Genomic DNA, 12,066 nt, shown 5'->3' with positions numbered 1-12,066 from the left:
GAGGACTTTGGACCACTGAACAACAGTCCAGTTCTTTTTCTCCACAGCTCAGGTAAGATGCTTCTGACGTTGTCTCTGGTTCAGGAGTGGCTTGACACGAGGAATGCCACATTTGTAGCCCATGTCTAGGATTCGTCTGTGCATAGTGGCTCTTGATGTACTGACTCCAGCCTCGGTCCACTCCTTGTGAAGCTCCCCCACATTCTTAAAAGGATTTTGCTTGACAATCCTCTCAAGGCTGCGGTTCTCCCTTATGCTGGTGCACCTTTTCCTGCCACACTTTTTCCTTCCACTCATCTTTATATGAATATGCTTGGATACAGCACTCTGTGAACAACCAGCTTCTTTAGCAATGACCTTTTGTGGCTTACCCTCCTTGTGGAGGTTGTCAATGGCTGTCTTCTGGACATCTGTCTGCAGTCTTCCCCATTATTGTGTAGCCTACTGACCCAGACTGAGAGACAATTCAAAGGCTCACCTTTGCAGGTGTTTGGAGTTAATTAGCTGATTAGGGTGGGACACCATGACTTTCCAATATTGAACTTTTTCACAATATTCAAATTTTCTGAGACACTGAATTCTGGGTTTTCATTTCTGTAAGCCATAATCATCAACATTTCAAGAAATAAAGGCTTGAAATATTTCATTCTATGTGTAATGAGTCTATATAATATATGGGTTTCACTTTCAGAAAAGAGCAACAAAAAAATATTGAACTTTTTCATAATATTTAAATTTTTCGAGATGTACCTGTGTTTTTGGCCAATCATCTCTCTCTTTTTTTTATTTTTATTTTTTATTTTTTTACAAAACACTTAACACACACAGGTTGCCTTTTTGAATGGTGTGTCCAACATAGAGAAATATCTTAAATGCTAAATACTGCCATTTAAAAAAACACTCAATTAGCCATCAACTGAATTCAGAAAGCAAATATGAAAACACATGTAAATCAGTGTCTGAACACAGGATGCAGATTTCCTCTCTGGTTTGCACAACAATGGAGAAAGAGTTTGACAAGACCCTTTGCAAAAACACTTGAAATTTAGCTTAGGGTTGGATTGTTGCTGAGATGTTTCTACGCCTTAAGTGGAGTCCACTTGTGGTAAATTAAATTTATCGGACATGATTTGGACACACCTCTATAGAAGGCCTTACAGCTGATGATAAATAAACCAAGGCAACAACCAGGTTATGATGTCAAAGGAACTGCCTGCAGAGCTCAGAGACAGGATTGTTGCAAGGCAACAATTTGGGGAGGGCTATGAAAAAATCCACTGCACTAAAGGTTTCCAAGAGTACAGTGGCCTCCATTATTCTCAAACGGAAGAAGTTTGGCAAAACCAGGACGCTTCCAAGAACTGGTCGCCTGGTCAGAGCCCTGACCTTAACTCTATTGAACATCTCTGGGAATACCTAAAATGGCAGTCCACTACACTCCGAGTAAATGGTCTGGATACTTATGTCAACGCGATACTTCATTTTTTTAAATCATTTTGATTGATTGGAAATTAGCGCAGCCATGTGTAGTTAGAGGTGTAAGGATCTATTCATTTGGTATTGTGTGTAAATTTTTTTAAGTGAAAGGTTTATTTTTAGAAGGGTTTGTATGTTCCTGAATGTTTTTGGTGGAGATATAGGCTGTTTTGTGCATATAGTTGTGAAAAACAGGACCTTAGTTTTAATGAACTGTGTTGACCCAGTAGTGACAAACTTAGAGAACAACCAGTTATTATAAACTTAAGGTATTTCTACAACATACTCATGTGTTCTCAAGAATATTACAAAGCTGCTTTTAGGGATCTCAATTTGAAAAAGATGGCACCCACTGATGAACACTGCTGAACCCATGCAAAAATGCACAGTATTACACAATAAATCACAGATAAAAGTAGAAGAGTATTGGATTATAGAAACGGTTTCTCAACACCCACAGATATTTCTTTCAAATTTTATTTCATGTTAATACCATAAATATACAAAACTCAAACTATTTCACATGCAACAAAGGCCAGACAAGAGTGCATTACATTTTTCTTTTTACATGTGATTGATAATGGGGATCAAACTTTACAAAATATACAAGTGTCCCTTTTTTGAATGAGTTTCTTCTCTGATTCAATGAAATATCATGGTCACAGGTCAAAAACACACTTAAGTGTCAGCAAACTTCAGATACGTAGTTCTGTTCTGCAGAGCAGCTCGCCAAATACATCACGGAGTCACCAACTGTGGCATGGCTTCATTTAGCAACAGTTCAAACTATGGATGTATGAGAAACATGTGGGTGTTTGCAGCAAAGAAATGTTGTGTATTATCCTAAAGTAAAACGTGGCAAGGGAACACATCACAAACCAAGATTTTAAAATCTAGATGGAAATTTGGTAGATTTCTCACAGCTTTTCAGGACATAGAATAACACTTGAGGGATTTTTTTTAATCCTTTCATACTGATCATACACACATCCTCGTCCACACAAACACTCCTCCCGCAGGATCAAATTTTTTTAACACTTTTCAATCTAGCTGTTGCTATGATCATGTCATTACAAAACCACACAAACATAATACAGAATGTCAAATCAAACCCCAAAAATTGAAATGCAAACAAACTTAAATTACATCATAAATAAAAACATGTTTGTCTTTTGCACTAAGGTCAACATAAAACAAGAAATGTGCAATGAATTTCAAACAAAATACTTCCAAACAAAAAGAATACTGCCAAGATGTCAGCTTATCATTCCAGTATGAATCAATGACCTTTACATTTGTAACACTCTCCGGAGTATTTAGTCCTCTATAATGTTCATACATTTGTAATAAAGCAGTACCAGTTATCAGTCCTCTATCATGCACAGCTTCACTCACTCACCACCACAATGAGGTGCTAAAGCATGACACAAATGGAACCCACATCCATTATTCACTTCTGTGACAGTAGTCTGTACAACTTAGTGCTGAACAACACTGTTATTATGGTTTATAAATTAAAGTATATTAATATCACTGCATGTGCATGAAGTCAAATTCCTCTGTTATCTTAATGCTCATGTAGGCTTTGAAACTTCTGAATCCAGTAATGTGACACTGAAAGAGTAGTGATTTTCTGTTGTAAAAATGCAGACTCTTTAGTCTTTGTCGCGTCCATATGTATATACAGTATCAACGTTTTACTGTTGTATGTCTGCAGATTAATCTTAAGATAAATCATAGCTTAATCACTGTCCATATGTTCTTCTATGAGAAAAAGGCAGATAACTTCTCCCCCTTGTATGGTGCTGTACGTGTCTTTAAACATGAGAGCAGGAGGCCACAACTTACCCACTCTCATTCATAGCAGCGTTAGTTTAAGGAGAGAGCCACATAGTAGTCTGTTAGTGTCATACATACACAAAAGAAAAAATGCAATCATATCTTTACTTTGTCTTTCATTTTAGTGCACCAAGATGGCAATGCAAGTGACTGATCCTTTTTGTGGTGGTGACCTACTGGCCTGGGTGGTTTCAGTGTGTCTACTCAAATAAATCCAAAACTTTAATCAATCAATCAGACAGCCACTGGAACATGCAGTCACTTTACAGCTCACTTTTCACAGAAACCGAGGGATACAAGTAGGCAGACGTTACCCCAAAACCAGCCACCGTCTGTAGCCAGAGAAAAGGCTAACAGTGAACAGAATAACTTTGCCAAACAAATAGCTACCAGAAGTGTGCTAAACATGCATGTTCTTGTCATGCTGTCAAGTTTTAGTAAGCCACAAAGATGCCCACATTGCCGATCAAAGTAGCACACAAGTGTGAATAATTGTTCAACTGACAGTTGAGCTCTACTGGGGCTGTGAGCAGGTTCTTACATAAGAACATATTCCTATTTATATGAATCACCAGAATGATAATTTGTCTCAGAATAGAAGCACAGATATGGGACAAGGTATAATTTACCTTTCAGATCTCAGTTACCAAGCTCTGGATAACAAAAGAATCAGAGCTTTCTTAAAGTGAGGTTTGCATACACGCACAGGCCCAGCCACTCAAACACACACAGTACCTTCAGTATCGGACAAAGAAAACAGAACTAGTATGTGCAAAACATCATGATCCAATTATCACTCTTCATGACTGTAGTATAACCAGGCAGGAGGCTGTTTGGAGGTCATCACCATGACAAAAATAAGGTATGCTAGAAATGCGACCTCTGCCTGACCTAGGATCACCTCAAGGTGACAAAAGTAGAGGGAAAGCACAGAACTGAGCGACAAAGTTTGAGATGAAGTCTCACTCACTCAGAGCAGACCACCAGGTCAAACATACACTAAGTCACTTAGTGGATGTTTCAAAGGTTGTGAGCAGACAGTCATCTGACTGAAAAGCAGACGGGGAGAATGTAGGAGAGTTTTTTACTGAAACTTCATTTCACTGAAGAAACACAACTCTGGCCATTTAATTTGATTAATTTCTTTCTCATCAATGCTTCATAAAATAATTTGCACATTTTCAACAAGGTATGCAGGGCAACCTTATAATAACAACATTCATAAAAAAATTAAATGGATCTGATTGCTCCAGGGCCAGAGTTATGCACCTTCAACTTAGTGTGTTCATTAGCTTGTATATGTGACATAGCATGTGTGTATGTGTATGTGTGTTGTGTTTATACGCGTGTTTATGGCTGAGCCTTAAAGGCTCCACGAGCAGCGTTGGTTGCAGCATTAGCAGCAGCGTTGGCAGCTGCAGTCTGAACGGTCTTGTTAGACATGACCCCAGTGGCAAACTCCTGCTGAGCCTTCTCAAAACTAGCACCAGTGGTGCGGTACAGTGCGTGCACCTGGAGGGAGACGAAGAGAGAATGAGCTGGAATCAGGTCAGTTATACCAAAAAGTCTAAAACTCAGCAGCCAATGATTAAGTTATTCAGAAGTTTAATTCTGGCTGATCTTATTGAGTTCAGCTCTAGTTAAAAATAATGGCACACAGCATTCAGTTAATCTTACAGATTAAGTCATAGTACATATGTCTATTCACCCATACTCTTTTCTCTGCCTTACTACTCTCTTAACAACCATGGCCTGTCTCTCATAATAAGTTTGCTTCCTAATGCCGTCATTTGCTGCACCTCATGAGTAGTCTATTAAACATAGTAACCAATGCTGTCATGTTGAGGCACTTGGTCAATGTCTTACCTTCTTGAACATAATAAGTGAACCCACAGACAGTGCAGTGAACAGAGCTGCGATCAGTAACATGATGATACCCACTGGGATGCTGGTGTTTAGACCAGTTAGAGCAGCGATCCAGCCACTGGAAATAATATCATCACAATGTTAGTGAACTTACACTCATAGAGGTAAAGAATTACCAAAACACAAACTATTCACCATGTTCCCCAGCCAGTGATGCCGATACTTTGTAGAACATGAACTCCAAACTGGCAGATATAGACGAAGAAGAAGACAAAGAAGCGGAATGAGCTGTCACTTCTGCAGAAGAAAACAGAAGATGAAAACAGAGGATGTTAGTAAAAGAGCAATGTGGGGGAAATAAAACAGCAAAAAGAAATGTCATCAACTCTGCCCTAATCCTACAGTGAACTTTTATTCCTCCCTACTTTTCTTAGCCACTTTAACAGCAAAAAAATCATTTTAATAAAGAAGTACATGGTTAGAAAGAACAGGATGGATGAACTTCAATAATCTGAAGAAATGGTCACAATCGCTGTAATCATAGTTGAGATAGAGACATTCTGCTGCACTTTTACTGTTTCAAAAGTTAGTTTAATTGTCCTTGTATCTTCATACCTGAAAGCCCCGTAAAGTGGTCTGTACCAGCAGACAAAAGAACACGGAGTAAACAGCAGAAACCAGAGCATGGCCAGGCCGAAATCTACACCACGAGATGCATCCACACAGAACCAAGCAAGACAGCCGAACATATTCACAAAGAGTGTGCCTGTATGAACTGGTAGAGAAACAAAATGACAATAAAGGGACATTTTTGAGCAAGAAGACAATAATAGATGGATAATCTAGGGCAAAATAAATACAAACACTTTTGTTAAGATGAGCTATAATAAAACAGGCATGTGTATTGTATTGTAAAACAATCTTTGATAAGAACCACTAGGTGAATTAATATTAAAGATGATATTTTCCTTGGGCATTGGAGGCAAACACAACATACAAAATAGACTATTTCACATATCCATAGCAATGGATATATTTCACACCCATCTAGGAAACATCCCATACACAGTGTTGGGGAAAAGATGAGCCTTTAAAAAAAACTCAGGGTCTTTGTACAAACATTCTATCACATATATTATAGGCCAATCAGAGTGACAAAATATACGCTGTCATCGGTGTGCTCCATTGTGAAGGGTTGTAACTACTTAACATGAGTGCAATGACCAGCTGTTGTCATGTCAATACACAACTCTACACTATCAGCGGTGATATTAAGTCTTGTTGAAGCTGGTTAGGGGGAGACCAAAAACATCTTTTTAACCAATAAAACAGGGTACATAGAGCAAATCTGACATTAAATTTAAGACTTTTTAAGACCCTCCAAATATACCTAAGACCCCATTGCATCTTCAATTTCTAATCAGATACATTGGTGACAGTTATGTGCATGTTTTCTGTAGATTTTAAGATAAAAATGTGACAACATAGTCAAGAAAATTCAGATACTATTTGTTTTTGTAGTAGGCAAAATAAAGCTTTCTCTGAGATGCTCGGGTGCTTACAATAACAGGCTCTGAGCTACTATTCAATGAGCAAAAGCTTCAGTGCAAAGTTGCTTTTTATTTGCTGTCCTGTATCCTGGAAAATATTAAAAACAAACAAATTGGTCTAATCATTCTCTGACCATGAGTAAAAGTTCTAGCTTGAAGCTTTGCAAGATGGATCTGCCTGATGACAAATGTGGAATTTGGCCAATCAATCTACCTCACAAGGTTTATTGGAGAAAGTACTGCCAGTTAAAGTGCTGAATCAGATGATTCACTTACACATCCAAAGATTGTACATGATCTTGACGGTCTTTTGGAACTCTACGGGAATGTCCACTGCGATATCGTGGTAGAAACAGGGACCAACAGGGAACTTCTCTGGCAGAGGAGGCCAGTTATTCTTACGACCTGTGTGGAGAGAGGATGTGTTTTTGATAAGTGGAAGGGAATCATATAAGATATTTGTACTCAAAGTCAATACACAGTACTACGATGCATACTAAAAAATAGCTATATAGTTAAATCTAAAGGCATACTATCTCTTTATTTGATTAATTATGGGAAGAATGTATGTAAGGGAACTGAGAAATGTTTGTGACAATTTCTTGTCACTTAGAAATAGCTGAAATAGCTTTGAAACTGGCCAGAACATTTGTATATTATGGCAAAAAGAAAAAAACATTATAGCTGACCCTAGCATACCATTTTCAAACAGAGGATCTCTCAGTTATAGTGTTCTTTTTTCTCTAGCAAGAACTCACATTTCTTAAAGCTGGTGTTTGTAAATTGTGCATAGTAGTCCATTAATTTTCAGAGTTTCATCGACATGCATCCTTGATTGATAATGACCACGTAGATTCTGGGGTTAATGCTTTAAGAGTGCATATAACACGGCTTAATGATGGATCAACTAACCTCCCGCGGCTCCGTGGGACTGTAACTCTCTCTCCCGGCGATCAAGTTCTGCTGCTTTCTTCTCTAACTCCTCTTGCCTTCTCAACAGCTCAGCCTGGGCACGTGCTTGGTCCTAACATGGACAGGGCAAACCCTTTCAAATTCACAGTCCATCATTTGACAGGAATTATAGTAAGTAATAATGTGAGGGTATTTTTCCACTCAGGTGAACTTTGGTATGTTAGTTTGAGAAAAAAAAAAGAGGTTAGGATTGAAAAACCAATAAGCTACTACTGATCTAGCTTTGAAGGTAAACTGAAAAGGGGAAGGTCAAAGCTAGAAAAGGGTATTAAATGTAGTCAAACTTATCTAGACAGAGGCACAAAGATGTATGGAAAACATCAGATGATAGACAGTACCTCATTACGCCGCTGTGGGCCGGTAGAAAACAGAACACAAATGAGTTTATGAGGGACAAGAAGAAATATGAAACCAAAGCAAAGAAACAGAGTTGAAAGACAAGTGTGTCCCATGAACTTTGACAAGGTAAAAGAAAACTTCATGAGTGTTCAGTTAACATGTTTGTTTTTTTTTTTTTTTTAATTTGCATGCAGTACCTGAGTCTGTTGCTGTGAGTAAGCCGGCGGCTCTTCTGTGGGCTTCATGATGGCGGGTTGTGTGTTCTGGGCAGGGGTAGGAGCAGATTTGGGGGCATTTCCAGGTGCTGCCTGTAAACCAGCATAGACCAGCTGTGTTAATATTTATGCAATCAAAGAGGCAGACCCTGAATCACAACTTTAATTAGGCCACAGTCATAATTTGTCAGTGAAATCCTCTGTGACTGAGTGATGGAGGAAAAGATAAAAGAGGGAATTGGATGAAAATGAGGTCACTAACTCCAAAGCAGACAAACACATGCACCCACACACTCATCAATAGCTTTGCTAGAAAAGCTGACCGTTCTGGCGTCTGTGAAGGGGTTATACTCCTCCAGACCACCAGGAGGGGCAGACTGGGTCACCTGCGTCACCGAAGGATCCTATGGGACATAAAGGGTTTAAAGGGGTTATAACTACAGCCACAAAATCAATTTTATGATTTTGTTACATCTAAATGTGCCACACACCTACTAAGTCTATTACTCCTGTGTTATGAACAGTTATCAATGAGCTGATAACATGCTGGGTGCTAACACAGAACAGGAGCTACTTTAAGGGTGTAAAATTGTTAATTTGAAGTTAACTAAGCGGAAAACCTGATTGAGATTAAAAATCTCATGTATAAGAGTTAATGCTACTACTTTCTGATTTAAATGGCCCTTCTTAGTAATTAGTAGTCCTTCCAGTTCCCTCTACACCAGATACCTTCAGTAGTTTAAGTTGCCCTATGATTGAGTTAGTCAAATTTAACTATTGGATGATGTGGGCTTGTGGGCGGAATGAGCTGAAGCCACATTACTGTTTTCTAGTACAAATCTCTCTATAATGATACTTTTAATGACCTGTAGGTTACAGTGGCTAATGGATTTTGGCAAATACCTCACAATGAACAAAAACATAGGATGTAGCTGGCTGTTAACTTCCAATGAAGGCTGTGACATCGACTAACAACAGACTGTATTGAAATGAACTGCTTTGTGATTTTATGTCATTGTTGAGTTATGGGGGCAAGAGTTATTCCCCATCAAAACAGTGATGTCATGGGCTTATGTATTTGCTCAACTCAAATAAAACCAAGCCAGGAAAAAGGTGAACGGTCTAAATCCAAAATTCAGTCATACATAGATCTCAGTGTTTTCACGTTTGCGGTGACCTTATTCCAACGTATCTAGTGTGTTAAGACACAAAGTTTGCATTTCACTTTACAAGGACTAAAACAACACTTATTTCATAAGTCAGGTGTGAAGATAAAGAATGAATCCTTCAGAATTGCAAAGACACTCCTGCACACTGTCTAAACTACACAATACACTCACGGTATTTAGCAATTGAGACATCGACATGATGTTTATGCAATTTAGACATAAGCAGGAGTTTAAATGAGATTTTTTTAAATCATTATGATGAGAAATTACTCAGTATTTGGTGCCTGTACCTCTATTTTTTTACTACCTTGATATTGATCAGGTATCATTATACTTTGATTATAACTGATAACAAAGTGTAAGATTCTACTATCATGACAAGCCTGGTAATTACCGGTTAATGCTTGCATGACAGAACACACAGTTGAAGTGTATCGAAGCCCGTCAGGTATAATGAACAGCCATGTTTTCATTCCAACCCAGACTCCACCCAACGAATAACACCTACCAGGGGAGGGGGCTCAACATTTAAACGTGCACCTGGATAGGCGCTCAGTTCGAATGAACAGCAGCAAAGTGACGACAGACCTTTATCTATGGCAAAAGGTAGGCTGGTTTACGAGGGGAATAAAATCTACTATCCACAACTGTAACATAAAACTACATAACAACACTAAATTGAAAAAGAAAGAACCATATCACGTTTACTCTTAACTTATACACAACTGGATTTCAAAATGAACGGCTTCTTAAATTTCGTGCATCAACGGTTAATAGCAGTTAACGGCAGTTTTAGTATTAATTTTGTTAACAATATTGTTTTAAATTTATACCGAGCTGAGTGTCGGTCTAATAGCGCTGCTGAGCCAATATACACCCACAATAAGAGGTTTAACTCTTAATAGACTTGATTGTTGGCACACAATGCACCTAACTTCACCGATGCTAACCAACCGGTTGGCTCCTCACCAAGCTAGCAGGTGCCAATGTTTACTGTCAGTGGGCAGAGCTAGCCAGCTAACATCATGTGTCTTTGTTCAGAGTTGCAGTTACAGCAACTTTGAAATACAAACGTCCTCCACAGTAGCGCACCAGATGGCCCTTTCTAGCTTCTTTTACAACATAAGCAGCCATTTAATGTGCAAAGATGGAGCTCATTAACGTGAGCCACGATTAGCTCGCTCTGCTACCTAGCTGCATACCAAGAAAAAAAAACCCATGCTAGCTGACAGGCTGCTAGCTAAGACAGTTAGCAGGGATGCTAAAGTAAGACTGGCCTCAATGAGCTTTAAAGCGTACGCTACAGAGTGAGCTAGCTAGCTTAGTTAGCTACCTGAAAGGGATTGCTGAAGTCCGGGTCTGCAAACGGGTTGCTGTCAAAGTCGGACATTGTACAGCCTTTCTAAAACCAGTTTCCTGTGTGGAAGAGCTCCCCGATTCTCCTGGGAAGGTTCAGTCTCGTGATTTGACTGCTTCTCTCTGCTGCTCACAGGCTTCTCCGCCTCCTCCTGATGGAGACCCCTGGCTTAGCAAGTTAGCCTGTAGCACAAAAATGGCAGGAGAGGAGGATGCGTGATGAACGGCGTCGTCCAGCGTCACTGTTTCAGCACCGCGGAGAGCATGACGTCTGCCCAGGTACGAACCAACACAGCTGACTACTGTGATGAAGAGCATCTGCCCTACATCTCAGCTTTACAGCAACTGGGGGGCTGTATCATTTCTGATTTTAGTTTTAATATTAAAAACTTGAACATTTGTCTTCCGTAAATGTGCATTTCAATCACAGAAACAGCCATTTGTCACTCTGTTATCCCACTCTTCACTTTTACTTCAGATAGTCCAAGTTTTGGATAGTAGGATTACCTGTGGTTTAAAAAGGTCCTATTTAAAAACTAACTCAATATCCCGCTTAAGTTTTGAACCGACAACCCCTTCAAATGTTCATAAAGTGGCACACTTGACATCTCAAGAGTCACACAACTGTGCAAAAACCAACTGACCTGACCTGATTTTGGTGTACCTTTGGGTCTGTGACTCAGTTTTGGTCCCAGTCTTGATATCAGGATTTCCCCCCTAAAGTTACATTGAAATGTATTGAAATAGTGTTACACTTATTCAAGGACTGCAAATTAGCCATGGCTAGAAGTCCTGTACACACTGCATCGGTTGCACTGTAATTAAATGCAACAATGCCTATGTATTGTCCCTGAAAAACTGATAAATAAGTAAGTACCCATCTGAGTTAAGTGTTGAGCTGTTTGTACCATTCTTATTTTGTACATTTTCATTGACATATTTTGTAAAAAAACAAAACAAAACATACAAACCAAACAAAAAGAAGAAGCACATAACCCAACCAAAGTGCAGACAAGTTTGTAACTTGTAATTTACATTTGTAAATTTATTATTATTTTTTTTTACAAACAAAATACATTTTACTTTATTTAAGAGTTGTATATTTCCCTGAACAACCTGGCTAGAGGTCTATTCCATTTTTGTTATTGCCAGTAATGAAAAATCATGGTTTACTGTACAACTGCTCACTCAGAATATTTTTTCATTTACTTTAGTAGATTTGTAGAACAGTACCTTTATTGACTTTACTAAGTAAATGTAGTTTTACTTGAGTACAATAGTTGC

At 38.8% G+C, this 12,066-nt stretch overlaps 1 protein-coding gene and 1 long non-coding RNA gene across 3 annotated transcripts in view; one reads left to right on the top strand and one right to left on the bottom strand.

Annotated features, from left to right (window-relative positions):
* Positions 1–1,937: 1,937 nt before the first annotated feature.
* Positions 1,938–10,923, bottom strand: LOC121510155 (secretory carrier-associated membrane protein 1-like). 2 transcript variants are annotated; one of them, XM_041788090.1, is made up of 10 exons: positions 10,760–10,923; positions 8,581–8,661; positions 8,240–8,350; positions 8,042–8,053; positions 7,644–7,755; positions 7,008–7,136; positions 5,797–5,956; positions 5,377–5,478; positions 5,182–5,299; positions 1,938–4,827 (listed from the first exon to the last, which is right to left on the bottom strand). In XM_041788090.1, exons 1-10 carry the CDS (start codon positions 10,814–10,816, stop codon positions 4,666–4,668), a joined length of 1,044 nt encoding a protein of 347 aa, XP_041644024.1. In that variant the 5' UTR covers positions 10,817–10,923; the 3' UTR covers positions 1,938–4,665. The 2 variants fall into 2 exon arrangements, with proteins under 2 accessions (XP_041644024.1, XP_041644026.1); XM_041788092.1 differs by lacking the exon at positions 8,042–8,053.
* LOC121510156 overlaps positions 9,965–12,066 on the top strand; it is a 27,029-nt gene continuing 24,927 nt past the window's right edge. Inside the window, exons 1-2 of the long non-coding RNA XR_005991918.1 lie at positions 9,965–10,032; positions 10,919–11,061. This is a non-coding gene — a long non-coding RNA (uncharacterized LOC121510156). The remainder of the gene's footprint in view (positions 10,033–10,918; positions 11,062–12,066) is intronic.

This window comes from Cheilinus undulatus, linkage group 5, assembly GCF_018320785.1.
Source record: "Cheilinus undulatus linkage group 5, ASM1832078v1, whole genome shotgun sequence".
NCBI classification, from domain to species: domain Eukaryota; kingdom Metazoa; phylum Chordata; class Actinopteri; order Labriformes; family Labridae; genus Cheilinus; species Cheilinus undulatus.
This window is presented reverse-complemented; position numbering and strand designations above follow the sequence as displayed.

Bases quoted from the DNA above. Each gene is read 5' to 3' on its own strand.
- LOC121510155 (XM_041788090.1), bottom strand. From the start codon at position 10,816: ATGTCCGACTTTGACAGCAACCCGTTTGCAGACCCGGACTTCAGCAAT. The intron at 5,957-7,007 runs GTAAGTGAATCA...TTTCTCTACCAG, and splicing joins CATGTACAATCTTTGGATGT to TTCATACAGGCACACTCTTT. The intron at 5,479-5,796 runs GTATGAAGATAC...TTTCTTCTGCAG, and splicing joins CCACTTTACGGGGCTTTCAG to AAGTGACAGCTCATTCCGCT.